A 23,209-nucleotide genomic window follows, 5' to 3' on the forward strand; every position below is an offset into this window, starting at 1 on the left:
GTAAAAGTGATAAAAAAAATTAAGGTTTAAAAATTATTCAAAAGTATAAATTGCTTTTAAGTAAATATGTTATTCAGTTGATCTAAAAGTTATAATTCATACGGTTTTTGATAATACTACCTATGTAGAAGTATTTTAAGTGAAATTTAATAATTATAAAAATAAAGAAATAAATATTTATTTATTAATTAATTGAAAAATGATTTTTATAGATCGGATTAGTTGATCTTCTTAACGCTTTGGGAATTAAACCGGATGGTATGGTTGGCCATTCGGTAGGAGAATTAGGTTGTGCGTATGCTGATGGATGTTTTACAGTAGAACAAATGATATTATCAGCTTATGCAAGAGGAATGGCTTCCATTGAAACACCTCTTGATAAAGGAATGATGGCCGCTGTTGGTAGGTGACTGTGTAAATCAAAATTGATAAAAATTAATGAATCGTATTAAATTTATCTTTAAAAAAATCAATTCCTTTTCTATTATTTTTTATTTTTCATATTATTAATCGATGTTCTGTACTCTGTAATGTAACTTACTGCTGTAAAGTTAAGCAATTTTATATAGTATTTTGTAGTAATTATTAATCTAAAATTATCTGCCATTTTTTATTTCAGACTGTAAAATATTTAATGGTATATCAAGATGCCAGTTATCCGGATCATAATAAGATATGTCATATTTCAATAATCCTGGAAAAATCAACTTCTATGTCAGAATAACAGTGTCCCTACCTTTCAACCAGAAAGTTCTGGATTTGAATCCTGGTCAGGCTTGTCATTTACAATCTTAAAAAAAAAAAAAAAATTATATCTCATCATCATCCCACCCAATAAAAAATTAAATAAGGTAATAAATGTCAGCCATTGTTATTTCAGTAATTAATTAAATAAATGGATAATTGGATTATATGAATTTTTCTTTACGGACTGGAATCATTGTTTTAAAATTTAATAAGTGATATGGTACCTAAGAGAGACAAATTCAGAGATTAAATCTATTTTTGTGTAGTTAAATAAGAATGCAAACAGAAAATATATTGCGTTAAAACTTATTAAAAAACTCAAGGAATGTGATTAATTTCAACTCTGAAATTTAAAAATTCCTTTCTCGTAAATAAATAGGAAAAATAAATTATAAAAAATTTAAAAAAAATATTTTTATGATAATTAAATTTAAAAAAATCTGACACTCTTTATACTATTTTTTTTTCAAGAAAATTTATGATCAGCAATGATCTTTAAAGTCACGCAATCTCTTTAAATAAGACATTGAATAGAATGATATATTTAAGGAAAATGATATTTTTCCTTTTGCTCCAATCAGTATATAGAAACTGGCAAACATTTACAATCTTTCTCCTTTGACAGCCTCCAAATCCATATTGTTTTTTTATTTGGAGGAAGGGTGATCATTTTCTCTTGTGTAGCCTGCACAATTTCATTATCACTAAAAATTTGATACTCAGATCATCACCATTACATATAATCTGTTTATTAATGCCGTAGAAGTTGTAATGGTAAAGCGATATTTCTTGTAATACTTTCAAAGTATATTTTTTCATATCATAATGTGCTACATCAGTCTTATAAGGTAACGCTTTGTTTAAAACTCTTACTACATACACTTGTCACTCTAAATTTAAATGAATCATACATCATTTATTAAGGTTTACATTTAAATTAAGATCTATAATTTTCTTCATCATGTCATATACATTTTTTTAATCTGCCAAAAGAATTCTTTTTGATTATTTTACACTAAAGACATTTCAGAATACAATAATCCTTAGATCAATTGATTTTAGGATTATGTAACATTTAGAGATAGAAACAGAAGTTTGAATTTTCATTCCCCTCTATAAAAGCAATCTGCTTGAGTAGGTTAATTAATCACGCATCTCAGGAATGGTTGACCTGCGACTGTGTAAGACTACACTTCATTTACATTCATACATATCATCCATCCTCATTCATCCTCTGAAGTAGTACAGTGGTTCCAGAGGTTAAAACAAAAAAAACCCAGAAAAGTACTGGACATCAAAATTTGCGTTCATTCATAATAAATTTCAAAGTTTTCAAAAAAGAAAACAATTTTGACAAACTAACAAAATTATAAATAAATATTTTAATGTAATTATAGAATTTAATAAGAACTGAAGATGCGAGATCCTGCAAAAATCGATTCTTGGAATTAGTATATTAAGTTTAACTTATCTAATTACGTGTGTATGTATAAATGTATATATATACAAACGGTGTAAAGATAATATATTCATATGTAAAGATAAGCTTATAAACAAATATTTTATGAAATACATCCTGACCCCGTAAGGGAAGACACCTGCCATGTGACAATTTCGGTCATCATGCCACTGCCTCTGTACCTAGCCCTGGTGGACTTTACTGGAGGTCATTTTCAAAACCTCAAGCAAAAGACATCTCTCAGCCTTGTTCTTACCTCAATTAGGATGCTACCGATGCAAATGCCACATGGTATCATAATGCTTTGGTTTGTTATATTTTTCCACTTTTGCATTATGCTAAAGCATTTACTTTTGCATTTTATCCTGGAGATTAAAAAATATCAGCCATATATATATATATACACATTTTAAATTCTATTAAAATAAAAATTACCTAGTACAGAATATTGAGATAAGATAAATTTACCTTAATATTACCATGAAAGTCATGATTGAAATAATTTAGTTAATGGATAATAAAAATATTAAGATAATGAAAATTACATATTAATTTACCGAACGAGTGTTACTATATTTGCAGTAATGTTTCCATTATTCTTTTCAGAAGTTAATTTTATTAATAGGCATAAATAAATCTTTTACTCTTATCAGTACATATTAATGTAATCTACATTAAGAAGATTACATTAGTAACGGTTAGATATGCTACTTCATGAAAAAAGGAAACTTCTTGGAATTTATTGGGATGATTGAAGTAAAGCTATTGTAAAACCTTGTTCACAAGAATATCACAAAATAAGCCATTAATTATAAAATAAAAATACAAGTGGTTAAAATCCACATTAATTATTTATAATATAAAGGCATGAAGTACATGAAAATAGTTATTATAAAAAAAAAAACTACAAAATAAATCGCAATCAAGACATTGATGAAAATTATTTGAATACATGTTATGCACTTGGTAAACAGAATACAGAAAATTCGGAGTTTTGTGTTTAATTTTTTCAATTAGTATTACTCAAAAATTCATAGAGTAATATTGCTTCTTTAAAAGAGAATTTTTTAATTGCACTTTTTTTAAAAATTGATGGGAAGATTTCTTAAATGGTGCAGTAATTTATTAAAAATGGCAATGAAAGCATAATAAGGTCCTTTTTTTGTGAGTCAAGAACTTGTGGCAACAAGAGTTTTCTAGAATAGTCTTGTCACTCTCATCTCATTTTACAACATGACAAGAATATTCCAGAAGCTACTTTACCAAGTATATAAGACTGCTTGTCTTTTTGACTGACTGCTTTTTGGCTAGTCAGTGCAGTTATTACTTTCATACAAATGTGTAAGTAGTGTATACAATTTTTTATCACTGTAAAGTTTGTTTTTTTTTTGTGTCAACCCTGTCATCCACTTTATTATAATGAATTAGAACATATTTGCTAAATAGCCTACTGTGACATTTATTACATGCTTTTATTTAACTTGAAATGTATGTATCATAAATTTACATAAGCACAGCTCTTGCTTTAAAAACATTTAACTTAAAATTTGTTATTATTCATTTTTGGGTTATCTTTTATGCTTGCAAATGTTAGCTACTAGGGGTCTTTTGGATCTTTCAACATAAAATAGAGTTTCATATTTAAGTTTTTAATTTTTATTAAGTTTTTCTTAAAAATTAATACTTTTGATGAACTATTAAAAATAATTCAAATCTTGGCCTAATTATCAATATTGCTTTTGGCAATTGCTCAGTTTTTATATTAGTAAAATCAGCTCGTTTCTAGTTTATCTTGAATTTGTCAGTAAAGAAAGGAAAACATTTAATCACCTTGGGACAAATTTATGATTATGATATGGATATATGGAAATATCTATTTTGGAGTCCCTGAGTCCAAAAAAGTGGCTTTTAATAAATGCCTTTAGTTGATAAACTTTTTATTAATAATTCTTACATAAGTTTTTAATGTTATAATGTCATATTTTTGGATTAAGCTCAACTAGTATAGCCAGTCATACCATATAAAACTCAATTTTAACAAAAATGTCAGTTAGAACCTTCCTTGTCAAACCAATGCAGTGAGATGCCATGTCCAAGCCCATTTCATTGTGTTCAAATTATATTTACTTTTTTGCAGTGAATTTAAAATGAAAAAAAATACCAAGCAGTGTTGAGGATGAGGACAAGGAGGAAGTACAACCACCCTCTGGTTCAAACACTGCTACTGAGGGGCCTTCTATGGTTCAAACCAATTTTCAACACGGTGAAATTGAAATTAAAGATGATGGTTGTCATGAAGATGATATTGGAAAACTCATCGACCTAGTGAGCACTATGTCAGTTGATAAGAAAAAAGTCCCTTGGAAAATGTCTGAATACCTTTGAAGAATTACGATTTTGTGGCAGATGCCGAACACCTCAAGAGGAAATTCAGTCACCAGTGGATGTGTTTTCACCATAGCTAGTTTACTCAAGGCAACACAAAGGTGCTTTCTAGAAATATTATCTGTTGTTTCTGCCGTCAGCTAGAATTATAAAAAGAGATTGTCTTTTGTCTCTTTTTCCATCAGACTTTTCACTAAGTTCAAGGTCGTGCACGATTATTGCAAAGCTCATGGATTACTCTTTCACAGTGAAAAAAGATAAATTCAGAAAGCTGTCCCTCCTGCCACTTTGAGCTGGGTACGCCCCTGCTTCAAAGCAAAATAGTACAGTTTAACCTTATTATAAATGAGATTAATTTGATCACTACTAGAAAATTTGTCATAAGTAAAAGACTGAAATTTTGCTTTATAGACAACAAAAACACAATTCAGTAACCTTTAATGGGAATTCTATCCACACGATTTGAAATGTTACATTTACCTTAGAGTATAATGCAATGGTTTTATACATATTTAATGTTAAATGATTATAATCCATCTGGTTAATAATGTTTTGAAGTGCTATCATAGAAATTTCAATTCCTTTTAAGTAATTATCTTCAGGTACAGATACAGTTGTCATATATGAAGAGGGTAAGCAGTAAGGAAAAGCTGATATGATGTATGCAAATCACTATAAATAATAATGTGCACAAAATTTCATTGTATGGAATTGCTGCATAATATTTATTTCTCCTTCTCTCTGTTTATACTAATAATTTTTTTGTTCTAATTTTAGGTCTAGGTTGCAAACAGATGGAAAAAGAAAATTTACCAGAAAGTATAGATATTGCTTGCCATAATTCAGCCGATAGTTGTACTCTGTCAGGGCCAGCAGAAGATGTTGACAAATACATAAGTGAATTAAAAAAAAGGAATATTTTTGCAAAATTGGTAAATGTCGCAGATATTGCTTACCATAGTAGATACATTGCTCCTGCTGCACCTGCTCTGTTAAAATATTTAAAAGATGTAAGTTGTATAACTGTTTTTCATTTTGAGTAAAGACAGAATATTTATTTTCTATATGTTTTTGTAAAAATAAAAAAAAAAGACAACATTAAAAATTATAAACCACTCAAGATGAACACATGTATACTAGGGACATTTCTAAAGTTCTTGGCATGATGCAGAGATGACACAAGTATGACCAAATGATTATGTTATTTACAAGTATGATCCTTTTATGGCATGCTTGAAGTTTAAATGCGTGCATTTAGTTGCTTGTATGTGGAGATGGAGTAAATGAAACAAGCTTTGGTATTTTCTGAAAAATGGATAAAATTGAAATTTGAACTATTATAAGTATTTTGATTTAACAGGTTTAACCCTGGCGGACATACAGAAACAGTTAGATTTTACTTTAAAAGATTCTCCCTGTTTGTTTTTGATGTAAAAAAGTGGACTGCTGAATTTAAATTTGGTCATACATTGATTTAAGATGATGAACACTTGGAATTTCTAAAAACTGCTACAACTGATGAGATTGTCACAAAAATTGACAGTGCAGATTAAATTATTGCCAACTGAAGGTGTGCAAGCTTGCTTTTGTTGCAAACATCTTGATAGACTGTTTCCACTACATTTTACATAATTTTTTTGGTATGAAAAAGCTTTCTACACTAGGTACAGAGCTTATTTTATAAGTTAACTAAAAACAGATTTAGCTGAATGCTTTCAAGGGGGTGTGTCGACTTATTTAAATACAGTTCTGCTGAGTTTCTTCAACATTCTAGAGACCAAATAGCACTGAAAATAGTGGGTGGGAAATAGTGTGCTAAAGAAAACAAAAATGGTTCCATCTTCAGGAAAAGACATGGCTACACTTTTTTAGAATTCTTGTTGTTCTTGTTGCTCACAGATTACTTGGAATCATGAGGGAGTATTGTGCTTCATTACTGTGTTGATTGAAGCGAGCTATTCAGGCTAAACATCCACATGTGGCCAAAAAGAAAATACTCTTTCACCATGTTGATACCCTGAACACACATCTTGAATTGTTGCTGCATATTTCCACAACCTATGCTTTGAAGTGCTTTCTTTCATATGTGTCATATTTACTGGATTTTTCTCTTAGCAATTACTTCCTATTCCCAAACCTAAAGAAATGGTTATCTGGATGAAGATTCACTTCAGATGATTTGGTTAAAGCCGAGACAACTGCTTATTTTGCAAAGATCAACAAATAGCTTTATATTGGAGGCATTAAAAAGTTGGAAAGACATTCATTATCAAATATATCAAATAATAACTAATTATAAAAGATCTAAATATATAATAGATATTTATGTATCAGATTGCAAGGTGACCGTTGAAAAATAAAACAAAGTTTCTGAAAAATTCTGTTTTCTTTGTCAGTCTGAAAACTCACCAAATGGCCTTCATATGTTTTGAACATGCAAAATTTGACAAAAATAACTTAATAAATCAAACATCACATATTAAAGATGATTTTTAACCTTTTAAAGATAGACACTTTTAACTACAGTCCCATCAGTAACTTTACTTAACGGGTAAATAAATTGACTGAAAAGTCCTGCGGAAGAACAATTCCTATAAAATTTAATAGGCATCATTTAATATTTAAAAAAATGACATAATTATATATATTTAAATATAAAAAATATATTAGATATTTTTAAAAATGAGATAAAATTTTTTTAAAATTATCTCATTTTTATCCCACTCAGTGAAAATAAATAAGTTTTCCTTAAATAATCACAAGAAATATTATTAAGATGGTTGGTTGGTTCCAGGAGAGATAGAAAACTGCATCTCTTATTTCTGTTGTGTTAAAACCACTGGAATGTCTTAGAGATAAATGTTCTAAAAATTTAAGGGTGTAAATAATATAAAAATTCTAATGGCCATAAATCCACATCCATTACATAACATGCTTAACAGCCGCCAAAGTAAAACAAAATTAAGTTCAGTTTCCCTTCATTCTGTTGAAATACAGAAATTGTATTCTGTGAAATATTATTCATTACAAACAGGTGGATTTGCTTTAAATAAATGTTTAGTCTACCATTTAAAGGTAACCCTGACAAGGGTTCAATTCAAGAAACCTTTAGATGAAAGATTAACATGCTATCCTTTTATTCAGAGGTTGGCAGATATTTATTTAAAAAATTTAAATTGTAGTTACCAGAATCTAAAACAGCTGACATTATATAAGCTACTTGTTAAAGTAATTTTATTTTTTTTTTAAGTGGAATTAATTATTTTGGTCATTAACCATAAATATGTCAACAGCATGCACTGAAACTTCATTCAGTGTTTTTTTTAATTTGACACTCTATGGGAACTGCTTTAGTGAATACGGCTTTGACCATTGTCGCTTTACCTTACTTCACATCCTTCTTTTTTTTTTTCTCTCGGTGCTACTCCCTGAAATTTCAGGTATTATAGAAGTGTTAGGTTGTAAGAAATGCAGTTTACTCAGAACTGAAAAGTATTTGCAGTTATGTTTTATTTTAAGTGGAATATTGAGTTGATCTTGTAATGATCTAGAATTAAAATGAATAAAGTCTTAAACAGCTTACGTAATACAAATTTTTTTTGATGTACTTTAGAACCGATTGGTACAAGGTACAAAGTAATAATAGAGCATCTTTGGCATCGAAAGTGAATGTCAGTCAAAACGATCTGATACAGTTTCATAGAAAACAGTCTTGGAATTTCTAGAGACTACAAGAAATTACTGAAATTGTTGAAGATCTAAACTTCATTAATCTTTAAGTCATCTTTATATACCAGATCATTATTGGACATAGATGGTTTACTATTCACACCTTATCATGCACATTCTCACAACTTTCTATGAACTGTCTGACTCGTTTTCTGAACATTCCATCTTTCATGGTACTTTTACCATTGACTATATTTGGTGATGAAGGTATGAAATTTCTTAGATTAAAAACTAACTGAGTCATCATTCTAACCGCTTTAGTATTATTATTCTTTATTGCTTTCTGCGCTGTGCTAATCTTTAACAAATTACTACATCCTCAGGTATCTGTTTTATGTATTCAAATCTTTGACTTCCTCTACAGTTTTTATTTTCTACACACCTTCTATTATTGAATTAATTGATGCTAGATATCTTAATTAATGACCTTCTAACATAATTCATCTGTTGGAGGTGATGCAAATTATCTTGTATCTATTTTAAAATATTTTCATTTTGTACTTTTTCAACCCAGCTAATTTACAACATTCTCCTGTACATCACATTTCAAAGATCTACATTTTTTCCTTTTGGTTTTTCTTATTTCTCATGTCTTACTACCATAAAATGAAACCCCACACAAATATTTTTAAGAATATCTCTCTAATTCTTGATCCGTGTTTGATAATAGCAGACCTTTCTGTATGAAACCTCCCCTGGTTTGTACCAGACAATGTTTTTGTTTTTACCTTATCTCGCTTATACTTCATATTTACTATTTAAATAAAAAATTATTTTATTTCTAGATGCTATGTTTTTCAGTATTAATATTTAATTTCTCCTTTCTGTCACTTTTCATTATGTTTGTTTTACTATTATTTATTTTCAAACTGAGTTTCTCTCGTACCATTAATCCATACCATTCAAAATTTGGAAATTCATTTTTTGGTCTATCAAAAAATTACTCTCATCCGTGAATGATTTATTTTAACATTTTATTTTTTCTCTTTGATGGTTGAGTTTTCACTGTCACATGTTTCCTTTGATTTCTTAACAATATTCTCTTCTTATTTTAGTCATAAAGCAGTTTAATGGGTTTACATATAAATTCACCAAACAATGTGCATGTGTGTGTTGAATAATTACAAAAAAACACCAGAAATGTTTACATATATTAAATCTCATTTGTGTCACATACACACACTCACACACACATACACACTCACATATACTCACTCTCTCACACACACACACACACACACACACACACACACACACACACACACACACACACACACACACACACACACACACACACACACACACACACACACACACACACACACACACACACACACACACACACACACACACACACACACACACACACTTTTATTCAAACTGAATTGTTGAATAAAACCCAGGAACTTGTGATCTTATAAAGCGAGTTTTTATTTTTTAATTGTAAAAAAAGTATTTTTATGTTACATTTTTTATTTGAAAAGGAAAATAGTGTGAGTAATTTTTTCTTTGTTCATTACTTCAGGTTATTCCAGACCCAAAGCTACGATCAGAACGATGGATCAGCAGTTCAGTACCTGAAAGCGAATGGAATAAAGAATCAGCCAAGTATTGTTCTGCAGAATATTTTACAAATAATTTATTAGGCACAGTGTTATTTGAAGAAGCAAGTAAACATATACCAGATAATGCAATAGCAATAGAAATTGCTCCACATGGTTTGTTACAAGCTATATTGCGTAAATCATTAAAAAAAAATTGTATTAATATTCCACTAACCCAGCGCAGACAAAAAGATGGATTAAGATTTTTTCTTTCTGCTGTTGGGAAGTAAGTATAATTTAAACAAGTTTTTTTAAATTACTTAATGTCATTTAATTTATTTATCTGATCAATGGTAAATTATTATTTAGTAAATTCTTAGAATTTAGAATGAAATATTTAGCAACTAATATACAGGACTTGATATAATGATAAATTTTCTAAATTAATATTTTTTGATCTAATTAATGAAAACTATTCAAGATTGTTGAGAAAACTGGATTTTATATAGTAACTGATTTAAATTAGAGTAGAATACAGTATAGGATCTCATACTTGTCAGTACAACTGCTTTGTTGTTTGTCCTGTTGAAGCTCTCTAATGGACACCTAGATATCCCACCTGTTTTAAAAGAAAATCTTCACTCCTTTTCCCAAACAATTTTTGATTGAATTTATAATACTACATACGTATCATAGTGTTGTCAAATACCTAACAAAGCAAAAAAATTCTATTTTTAATGGTACCTGGAATAGTATTATTTTTTAAAAATGGCCACCTTAGTGAAATTGACTGATGAGAAAAATATTGTAAAAGTACTTAAATTAGAGGTAAAACTTTATTCTACAATATACTTAAACATCCATTTTTTATTTTAATTCTTTACAGAGTTATGGTATATTTAGATTGTGCAATCAGGAAAGCAGGGGGAAAAAGAGGAAACTAATGCATATTTTTATGTATTATTTTTACAGTTTTTTAAAAATAAATTTTACCTGAGTAATCATGAAAAAAAGGAAAAAGTCTTACTTTGATTTAAAAATTCATATTTCTTTATCTTTTATTTTATAAGAAGCAACCTTTCAGATAGAGATTTTTCCTGCAATTATAAGGTTTTAAGTACCCAGTGCTTTTTTTTTATAGTATAAAAATATTATTTAATGTGGTTAAAAAAAAATTATATATTTCAAAATCATGCATATTTTTCCTCATACAATACCCATGGATACTAGAGTTGCCTGATGATATTGAGGGTGTCTGTTATTTCAGTGATTATTTCTTCAGCCATGTTACTGTGTTTAATTTGGCTGTATTGTTTCAGAAATAGGAATATTTGTGTAGAGGTTTTCAATGTGGAAATATATAAATGTGTTTATATCATGTGTGATTCACAAAAATAATTTGTTACAGGTTTATAAATTACATAATCTTCTTGCACAGTAGGAACATCCAGAACTGTAGATAACTCCTTACATACTTCAAAAAATACACAACCTGCATTTTAAATATGAAGAAACTAAAGCATAAACTTTGTGGATCTCAAGATTAAACATGAACCTAAATATACATTCAAAAACTGGAGAAACCTATCGCATTAATTAATACATTTACACATCTCCTCTAATCATCTCATACAAGATAAACTTTCAACATTCAGACCCATTCTGCTCGGCCTCATCTTTCCTCTTTCTCATAAATATTACCATTTTGCTTTACGCTCAATGGAATATCAAGTTGAAAGAAGTGGGTGCAACAGAAAACTTATTGACAAACACATACTCAAATTTCAGAAAAACACAGAATAAACAAATGATAACAATAAATTCATAAAACTTACTGCAACAGTACACTAAAAACAGTTGCCCTCAAATTCAAAAAGATATGCTACATTACATACAGAATCATTAATAAAATAAAATACTTATTCAGTCAAAAACTCATATAAGCAATTAGACAAACTTGATTTATCTGGGGATTTATAAACTTAACTGATCTGTTTGTTCAATGTTGAACAAATAGGCTGTACCTTTATGCAGTATGAACATATAAATGCATCTTGGAATCTGCTTTAAGTAAATATCTCCTAAAAGTAAAGTGTACAAAGTCTGTTTGAAAAGTATCCAGTCGTAGCCCATGAAAAAAAATCTTATATTGTGGCTTTAATCTTAATCTCCTTTGAAGTTGTCCCCTTGTCAATCCATTTGCTTAACCCAGTGGTCCTTCGTACATCAAAAACATTTTCGATACTCTTTTTTAAGAATGGCTGCCAGCTGTGTTGTTGCCATTATATTGGGACTCTTTCTGCCTCAACTTCAGCTTGGGGAATATCCAGAAAACACAAGGAACCATGTTTAAGATGTAAGGAGCCTGATAAACCTAAGGAATTCAGTGCCATGAAATCCAGGACTAGATGTAACAAACAGGTGGTAACGTTATCATGATCGCCCTTGCTTATGATTCCCACAAATTTGTTCTTTTAGCTGTGCTGTATCATAAAGACAATGCAGAATCTCCAGGTAGTGTTTGTTGACAGTTTGATTTTCTAATATGTAATGGGGATGCACAACTCTCCAATGTTTAAAAATAAGAATAGTCTGTATCTTTTACATATTGCTCCTCACTTGTCTTGCTTTCTTTTTTCTTTGAGGATGATGTTAAATTACACTGTGACAACTGAGCTTTGGTTTCTGGGTCATATTCGTACACCCAAGATCAGTCAATCACCAGTTACCACTGCGTTAAAGAAGTTAGGCTCATTGTTGGCACCCTCCAGCATGCCCTGTCAAACCTCTGACCATTCTACACACATTCAAATCGTGCATTAAAATAATCTTTACAGAATCATCACTAATCCCTATGTCATTTGCAATTTCTTGAACAATCAGTTGACGATTTTCAATTATCAAACTGTGTATATTTATATGACATTTGGATTTGGGTTTGTTGATATCCTACTAGTGTGCTGGTCACATTTAACTGAGGTTTGTTAAATTTGAAAATGATTTTACCGCTAAAACGTTATAGAGTTATTTGAGTAACTTCCAAAGATTCATTCTTAAAAATCTGCTTAATTTTATGAATAATTTTGCTTAGGATGTCACCAAGGTTAAGGAAATTGATACAGTAACAGTATTCAGTGCATTTGATCATCATGGATAAACAAAAGGTGACAATCATCTGTTACACTAACACTTGGCTGCAGGAACAAATAATGTATTCTACAAGGTTCCAAAAAAACATGCATGCACATTAAATACTACTGCTTCATTCCAGCAAGCTTGTGTTCAAATACATTAAAAAATAAATAAATAACTTATGGTCAAATATGCTTTGAACAGACCGATGTTTGAACAGACAGATGTTGTTGATGTTTTTGTATGCAAAAATATCAACAACATAAATGTTTTGTATATAAATAATAAAAGATGAAAACTAGACACAATTGAACAACTTGAAATGTATAAACATATAAAACAAATATTCTAAATGTATAAATGACAATTTACATCACACATACTCTTTGAATGCATCATTAAAACTAATACAACACTGAGGATTGTGTCATAGGACAACAATCCTATAGAATTCTGTAAAGAAGCTTGATTTCTAATCTAAGAAATCTTTAGTTATCTAAAATCTCTTTAGTTAAATTTAGTTGCTAGAAACTAAATCTCATTAACTACTATGATAAAATTTTTAAAACTTTTACCTTAAAATAATGTGTCTAGTAGACGATTAATAAATGTCTATATATATCTATGTAGTTTGTCATGGATATCAAAATTCAAATCATTACATTTTCCTTTAGAATGTATTTAGGTGGATTGCTACCAGATGTGAAAAATATTTATCCACCAGTAGAGTATCCTGTTTCATGTGGCACAGCACCATTAAGTAATTTGGTTAGCTGGGACCATTCTGAAGACTGGAAAGCTGGAAGTTCAATTGTTTATGTAAGTAACTTCTTTAATGATGTATGTTAATTATTTTTTACAAGTTAAGGAAACAAACACTTCTCACTGTTTAAAGGAACTATTTTATTGGTTGATAAGAGAAAACAAGCTTATAAGTTTGTTTATAATATTTTAAAATTTTAATAGTGAAGATTTTTCATATTTGATGTTCAAATCCTTTTATTGACAAGCTGGAGGACAGTTAGCACTTTTGCACACACAGTTGTAAATATGGCAATTCACTGGTGAAACCTGCCATGCTGCAATTGGCTGGGCCAACTGCACCTCTATTGATTGGTTTACTCTTAAAGTTATATATGATAAATATTAATATATTTTTTTATTTTCACGCTAGTTTGAATTTCATCCAAAATTGAAGAAAAGTTTTTTTTCAATTTATGCTTGTTATCTTTTTCTACTAATACTGGATTCATGAATGGCACAACCCATTTAAATGAAATTTTCAAAGCGAATTTATTTCAACTAGACATAATTAAATGGACACTTTTTTAATATTCACAATTGCAGACAGTCTGGTATTTCTTCACGTGAAATATTTATTAGTAGACTACTCTCTCTTGATAAAAAATAATTTTTTTTTTCAATTAATTGATTAGGATCTACTTAATAAAAAAATAAGTGTGTAATAAACTTTTTGTCAAGTAAGGATCACTTCACAAAAAATTAAACCTAATTTTTTCAGGTAAACAAGAAAATATAAGTAAATTATAAGAAATTTATTTTTCTTTTAATAAATAGGATGTGATATTTAGGTGAATACTGGATAGTTCAATTTGTTCATATATTGAAAAGAGATAGCCAGGTTAATTTATGTTTTTAGAAATTACAAATCTTAAGAGTCAAGCTAATTTACGTAGGCTATTTATAAATTAACCTTTGGTCTGGCGTTATAAACAAAGAAACTGGTCGCCATAGCATCATAGCACATGTGCAGTAGAGATCAGCTAAGTTTAAGCATGTCGCCAGCCTCCATGGCGTGAGTGGTAGCATCTCAGTCTTTCATCCGGAGGTCGTGGGTTCGAATCCCAGTCAGGCATGGCATTTTCACACAAGCTACAAATCATTCATCTTATCCTCTGAGGCAATACCTAACAATGGTTCCAGAGGATAAACAAAAAAAAAGCTTAAATATATCATACGTACTGTCAATTGCCATTTTGTTCTGTATCACTTGAGTAGTATGTGATGAAATATGGAGGCAATTATGACTCCTGACAATTGTGAGGTATATAGTGTCATTTGTTTTTTGTAAGCAGAAGGAATATCTCCAGCCGAGATCTACCATCAGCTGTGTGTATTTTATGGTTATAGTGTAATGAGTGATTTCTGTAAGAGAATGGTGTGGGAAATTCAGGGAAGAGCGAACAATGTGCATGATGAGAAAGGAAGAGGGAGATTCCATTGTGAGTGAGAAACTTGTTGAAAAAATTGAACGTGTCGTTCATGATAAACATTGTTTCACTATTATTGAACTCTGTGAAAATTTTTCTCAAATTTCAAGGACAATTTTTTATGGAATTGCTACTGATAGATTGAGTTTTCTGGGGATGCTGATGAAGGGGATAGTTTTTTGCATGATGCCTGGCTCACACTGCTGCTAGCACTAAGAGTGCTAGACAAGAGAGCTAAACAAGTTTAAGTAACAAAGTTTTACTATCCTCTTCCACCCCTGATTTGATACCATCTGATTTTATTTGTTTATAAAATTGAAGAATCGGTTGGCTACTCAGCACTTCAAAAGTAATGATGAAATCATAGAAAGAGTCAACAAATGCATAGGTACTTTAGGGCTGTTCTTTAAAGAGGGGATAGACAAGCTGGTATCACAATAAGACAAATGCTTGAATCTGGGCAGGGACTATGTCAAGAAGTAATGTAAGTATGAGAGATGGATCAAAAAATAAGCTACACTCTTCCCATGTTCTGAAACTGAAAGGGATATATCAATTTAATGTGATGCCAGCACTGGCTGTGTTGTTGTCTTCACACTCCCCCAGCAGTAATTCTGTACGACATTCGGTACATGCATAGTGTTGTTGTCAATATGGCATGTCCTCTAGAGGTTTCGTCCGCATAGAAGTGAATCAGTAGTCTGATTTTTGTGGGCAAAAAATTACAATTGTTGTAAAATTTATCCCCAAATTGTTGAGGTATATGGTGAGAATGCAGTGCCACAACCCATGATCACAAAAATGATGTTAAATGTTCAGAAACGGAAGAACAAATGTGTGATGAACTGCGTGCTTGGCGTCAAACTTCAACTGCAAACACTACGGGTAATGTGTGAATGAAATAATCTTGAATAACCGGCGCATCAAAATTAGAGAGATTGCAAGTGAACTTAACATCAGTTATGGTAGTATGTTTGTGATTATTCATGGTCAGCTTGGTTACTGTAAGAGTGTGCACAATGGGTGCCACATCTGTTGACCGACAACCACAAATATCACTGTTTTGCATCTGCTCTTTCTTTTCTTTAACGTTATTACAGGACAGGTTCACAGTTTTTGAAACAAATCATCACAGGGGATGAGAGCTGGGTGCTTCATTACACTCCTGAGATTAAAGCAAGCATCACATGAATGGAGACAAAAAATTCTCCGCAGCCAAAAAAAAATCCCCACATGTTCGAAATGTTATGCTGACGGTCTTTTTCGATTCTGAGGAATTTGTTTAACAGTGAATTTATGCCCCGAGGAACAATTGATGCCGAACCTTACTCTGAGACTTTAAAAAAGTTGCGAAAAGCCATTAAAGGTCGAAGACCTGGAAGATTGAGCGATGGGGTTGCTTTTCTTCACAACTACGCTACTCCTCATTCAGCTCATGTACGAGTTTCTGTAAAAATTCAAGTGGGAAGTTTGGTCTTATCTGTCTTACAGCTCTGACCTAGCACCCTGTGACTATCACCTGTTTGGTCCTCTCATGTGAGACCTGGGTGGGGAGAGTTTCGCTAATGATGATGAACTGAAGGAAGCGATCTGTAAATAGTTGAAGGAAACTGGACAAAATTTTTATGAGAGTGGAATTGAAACACTTATCACAAGGTATGAAAAGTGTTTAGAAAAACTTTCTGATTATGGTGAAAATAGATAAAAATATAGTTTTTTGTTCATTAGATAATGTAGTTTTTTGTTTAATAAAAAAATATAGTCTTATAAATATGTGTTTGTTTTATACAGGGGATGTAACTTACTTTCTCATTGTCGGGATGTAACTTACTTTCTCATTGTCCCTTGTACATATTAGCTACTGTGTACAGTACATTTTTTCAGTTTGTTTATTTTTATTACCTTACCAGAGGTTAATTTATAAATAACTCTTATACCATATTGTCAATATTTATCAACCACCTTATAGAAACAAATTATAAATACACCATTGCTAACACATTAATGTAATATTTTACATATATGCAAATAAGGACCACATCGTAAAACATTTGGACATTATGAAATATATAAATATATAGTTAAAAAAAAAAACTGAATTATTACATACAAAGCTAATAGGTTTTTTACCACATCTTGTTTACATATTTTATTAATTAACAAAGAAACCATTAGCCATTAACAGTTAACATTATACTGAAATATAAAAGGATCATATCACTGAAGAGGATCACTGGAGCAACTGAAAATTTTACAATATAAGATTAATTTGCTGTAAAATTGGTGGGTTTAATTGTCATTAAAAATTAGTAGTTTTTTATAACTGAAATACTGTTTTATTTAATTTTTTTGGATTCATTAATTACAAAGAACTTTTTATTTTCAGTTTGGTACTGCTATGGGAGCGAGAGTTATTGAAATTGATTTCAATAATGATAAGTGGCATCATTTTCTGGATCACACCATAAAAAATAATTGTTTAATTTTACCTACATCTGCCTATTTGGTAAATATATGTTACTAAAAATAGTTCATTTAGTATAAAAGTTTCAAACTAAAAGGATCTTATTTTTAGCAAAACGGTTCTTTATTTTATTTAGACAACAAAATCCGATTTTGCATGATTAAGACATAACATAATAAATTTGAAAATTATGCAATATTTATGATGACCTACTGTTTGATAATTTTGAAACAAATTTACTTTTTTCAGGATTTTCTAACAGGTTAAATCAGTTAGTTGGTAATTCACAGGAAGTTTTCTGTCTTGTATGATGAATGTATAAGACATGAAATTTTTAGTGTGAAAAATATCTAGTCTAAAGGAGACATTAACCCAGAGCCCTCTTCTGAATTAAGGAAGAAATGTGTCACTCCACCACAGATATTAGCAGATGATGATTTAATTATAAATGATTTTGATATTTGTAATTTCCACACAACCCAATGAAGAAACTAAACTACTTTTGTAAACTACTTCAAAAGTATCTTCCTAATCAGATAATTCAGAACGTATTACAAAACCTTTTTTTTTATTAATACAATATCTGAGGGCTGGGAAAAAAATTTCATAAAATGTTAAGTCTCTAACGTTATTAAATATTGATATATATGTAATGGATGTCTTGAGAATTGGTCAAACTTAAGGGACTGATTCAAGGGAATAAATAAAAATGTTCATGTAAACAGTTGAATATGGTTGAAATTGTTAAAGTGGATCACAAAAATTTTCCAGTCTGCCAATTTTGTCCCTGTTTTCATGTCAGATAGATGTGTTACTGCTACTCTGATGGATAGGATTTCTATTAAAGATAATAATAGCGATAAGCAAACTTTTATCAGTACTTCTTTTTTTGGGCACCTTTTACTTTTTGAAGAGGATGGAAGGAAGATAATTTTTTTTGAAATTTTATATTACTGTCATCATTATTATCATATATTAGTTTTTCTTTGAAATTTGTGTGCATATAATACGGATCACATTAAAAAATTTAGGCTTGCATTATTGCTATATTGGTCTCCACAAACATTTTAGTTGTACCTCTTGTATCCCAAATACTCTTGAATATCTGATTTTACTTTATAATCTGTTCACCTATGTAATAAATAATGAAACATTATTTATTAACTATTAATTTTAATAAATTAAAAAAATAATCTGTATAAGTTTCATAATTCATTTTTATTAGAATCTATCAGTGATTTTTTTTTCTTTAAAAACTTCCTAAATTTTCTTAAAATGATGATCACAAACACTGAAATTAATATTTGGGAAGATTATCAACCTAATTATTCAAAAAGAATTCCTGACCATTTATTTTAAATAAGATTTAAAGGCTCCATTTTATAAAAACAGTGTTATTCTGTGGATTAGTTTTTAATTTCATAATAAATAAATCTGAATTTTCCACATTCTTATTTAATATATATGTAAATACATACATAATAATTTTAAATTATTATGTATACCTTTAAAATTGTTCTTTCAGTTTTGATTTTATTTTTTTATCTCCTTATATTTTCATCAGTGTTATTTTTAACTATTAAAATTACTTACAACCACTTCCATTATTTATTTATTGCTTTTGTTCTGTTTCTCTATCTAATTTTGTTTTTTGTGATTTTACTTGAACGATGCAGGCAAATACTGTAGTATAGTTTCTTTTAGATTTTCTCTAGCCTCTTCCTTATGTCATATTGTATAATTATGTTTTAATTTGAATAAAATATTTTTAAAATAGGTTTGTGACGTTAATTGCTTTTTCCATCCTACGATTCATTCTAGTTTTTATTTTTGATTTTAGTTATTTGCTTGGGAGTCATTAATTCTTATGAAAAAAGAAACAAAGTTTTCAGAACCAGTAATATTTGAAGACGTTAAAGTACATAATATAGTCGAATTGCCAACAAACTGTAAGTAAAATTATAAATAAAGTTATTTTTCTATTTCTTGATGTACACTACAATTTAATGATACAATTCTGAAATAAAATTTATCCGTAATATTATGATTTCCAAAGAAGTTGTTGAAAAATTTGTCATAATGAAGTTCAGTGTATAGGCATGAAATTATATCTTCAGACAGCAAAAACTTAACTCAGTTGGTTTCAGAATTTTTTAAATGTGCCAACATAATTATACTATATTTTATAAGAACAGAGGATGTGCTGAGAGAGTAACTGGTAACAGACTGAGAAAAACTGAATACAGATACCTAAATTGATAAGCTGAGTTCTTATATTCAAATGTATGTGTTTTAAGCACTATTAATATAATAGTTGTAAGTGATTTAACATTAGTCACAAATCACTCCCAAAGATGATGTAGCGCCATTATGAGGAATAATAATCATCCTGTGTCAAGCTTACAAGAGAAACTGTAGAATAAAGTGATAACTTGTTACCTTTTTCCTTGAATCTAATATGTAATTGTTATTTTGGAAAACAAAAACGGGAAAGGAAAACTAATATAAATTATGGATGCTGGAATATTCAAGGTCTTCATAAAAAGAGTGATAAAATTTTTAACAGGAAGCAGGAATTTAAGATAGGTGTGTTAGTTTTAAGTGAAATAAAAAGGAAAGGTAATGGAAATGAAAGAAAGCAAGGGTAAAAGGTATATTTGGAAAGTAATTAACATTTTACAAAAATCAAAAAATATTTATTAATGAAACTTATAAGTTTCATTAATATGAAAATAATTTTATATTGATATATTATACAAGTGTACACTATTTTTTTGCATATCCGTCATTTAGTTCCAAGCATTTGGTCAGCTGGGATATCAGTGTTCGTATTCTTATATCGCCCCTGCTGCCATCTCCTTTGATCATTCGCATGGCATTCTTTATCAGTGGAAAAGTGTTTTCCATCTGTATAGTCTTTCAAAGGAGGAAAAGAAAAAAATTCACTTAGTGTCAGATTGGGACTATGGGCAGGATGGTTCAGAATATTCCAACCAAAACTGTTGAGGAAATTGAATGTTTTGCATGCAGTATGGAGCTGAGTGTTAATGTGCAACAGACACACTCTCTTTGTCAGCTGTCCTCTTCTTTTGTTTCAATGAAGCTTTCAGAGGGTATTGCAGTATTTGTCAACATTTATGGATTGATTTGGAGTCAAAAAATTTATTAGTAATATTCCTTTTTGATCCCAGAAAAATGTTGCCGTGATTTTTTTCACAGACTGCGTTTTGAATTTTTTTGCCGATGGGAAACTAGTATGCTGCCATTGCGTAGATTGCCATTTGGATTCTGGAGCGTAGTGAGTCACCCGGGTTTCATCCCAGTCATAATAGGGTCGAGGAATTCTTTACCCTCAAGCTCATAACAGTTGAGAAACTTCTGAGTACAGTGAACTTGATTTGTTCTGTGTTCTTCCGTTAACATTTTCAGTGCCCATCGCACGTGTAGTTTTTAAAAATTCAAGCATTTGGTTACCATTTCATACAACACCATTTGACTGACTTCTGAATCATTTCATGAAGTTTGCCCACAGTCAAACGGTAATCTTCGGAAATCATCCATTTGAGTTTGTCAACAAACTTGTCTGTCACAATCTTCTGCTCCTCTGTCCATCGTGAATGGTTTGTTCTACTATCTTTAAATTCCCTACACGACTTTGTTATTTTATCGGATTACATCACATCGCTGAAAACAGAAAAAATTTTGTATGGATGTTGGTGGTTTTTCATTTTTAGTGATAGCAAGAAATCAGATAAAGGCTAGCACTTGACACTTGGCAGGATCGAGAATTACCAAGTTCATACTAAAGCATGATTCTGATGTACCGGTCAAGCCATAAAAGAAAGTATCAAGAATCTATAAAGGGATAGTCAGGTATAAATGAATATTTGATCACCATAATTACATTTAAAGGGTTACCATTTATTTATAATATGAGTTTATGCTCCAACTTATATTGCATGTGCAAGGTATAAAGATGTTTTTTTTTAACATTTGACTAGCCTATTACATAGCATAGGATGTAGGAAAGAAATATTATTGATGGGGGAGCTAGATGGAAGACTTGGAACAAGAATTTAAGGTACTGATGTTAGAAGGCAAGGTGAGAATCTGTTGAATGATAATGATATTAGATTAATAGAAGTGTGTGACCAGTATGTGTTTGGAATGATTTTTTTGATTACACGGATATATGTAAATATACTTGGGTTCAGATTTAGAGAGGACTGCTATTTTGAATTATTAGTGATAAAGTAGACCATCATATTAGGAATAAATGATGTTAGAATGTATTGAAGGGCTTATATGAATCAGATCATTTTTTTATTTTTGTGAGGGTCTAAGATACTGGAGAAAAAAAAGGATGGGAAACAGATGGTGAGAATAAACAATAACAAATGTAGAATAGTACAGGTCTTGGAGGTCTATGTATAGAACTAATAAAAAATGCTCCATCTGCAGTGTTAGAAACTATCTTGAAGCAGTTCTATCAAGAATGACTGTATGAATACAGGAGATACCACAAGTGAATGAGGACTTGCTTATACAAGATCCTTGTACAAGAAGGGTTGCCAATAGATTGTGAAAATTATAAGGGTATTAGTGTGACACTTTCTGTATCCAGATATGTATGGAAGAGTACTGAAGTCTAGTTTGGAGAGGCAGTTGGTTATTGAATATGGGAAGAAGTTATGTGTTATTTTTGTTGATCTAAAGAGAGCATATGAAAGTGTCTCCGTAAATGGATTGTGGAAGTCAATGACATATTTTATATATATATATATATATATAATCAGATGGGATGATAAAGTGGCAAATGAAGAGGTGTTGCGGTAAATTGATGAAGAAAGAAGCATTTGGAAAAATATAGTTAAAAGGGGAGACAGACTTATAGGCCACATTTTAAGGCATCCTGGAATAGTCACTTTGATATTGGAGGGACAGGTAGATGGGAACAATTGTTGGTGCAGACAGGCGACGTTTAGAATATGTAAAACAAATTGTTACGAATGTAGGGGGTATACCGAAATGAAACGGCTAGCACTAGATAGGGAATCTTGGAGAGCTGCATCAAACCAGTCGAATGAAGACAAAAAAAGAAATTTGTAGAAAATGTATAATAAGGGTTGTAATACACAATATACCCCCTTCTTATTATTTGCTGTATGTATTACTCAGTAATATTGTTGTATGGAATTATAATTTGAAATAAGGACTGTAATAGATCATTTTTTTAAACTCCTAATTTTTTATTGCTAATGTGATGAAGTAGAGGAAACTTTAAAGTTTTACTCTTCAATATATGTATGATTAGAAGGAAATGGTTTGGTGGAAAATTAAATAATTATATTGATCATACTCCTAGCAGAATTTATTTGCCAAAAATAAACAATATTTCAGTATAAAATTTACAGTCATATACAGGATGATTTAAAGAAACGGGAAATTTAAAAAATTAAATAACGTTAATGAAATTTTTTTTTTAGAAAATGAATTTTATTTCATGTAATTGTACAAA

At 30.1% G+C, this 23,209-nt stretch overlaps 1 protein-coding gene across 1 annotated transcript in view; it reads left to right on the top strand.

Annotated features, from left to right (window-relative positions):
- LOC142330314 (fatty acid synthase-like) overlaps positions 1-23,209 on the top strand; it is a 154,888-nt gene that overhangs the window by 49,430 nt on the left and 82,249 nt on the right. Inside the window, exons 10-15 of the mRNA XM_075375531.1 lie at positions 213-402; positions 5,369-5,601; positions 9,846-10,150; positions 13,671-13,815; positions 17,614-17,733; positions 19,532-19,640. Of these exons, the coding sequence (XP_075231646.1) occupies positions 213-402; positions 5,369-5,601; positions 9,846-10,150; positions 13,671-13,815; positions 17,614-17,733; positions 19,532-19,640 (1,102 nt within the window). The remainder of the gene's footprint in view (positions 1-212; positions 403-5,368; positions 5,602-9,845; positions 10,151-13,670; positions 13,816-17,613; positions 17,734-19,531; positions 19,641-23,209) is intronic.

This window comes from Lycorma delicatula, chromosome 9 (genome assembly GCF_047948215.1).
Source record: "Lycorma delicatula isolate Av1 chromosome 9, ASM4794821v1, whole genome shotgun sequence".
NCBI lineage: Eukaryota > Metazoa > Arthropoda > Insecta > Hemiptera > Fulgoridae > Lycorma > Lycorma delicatula.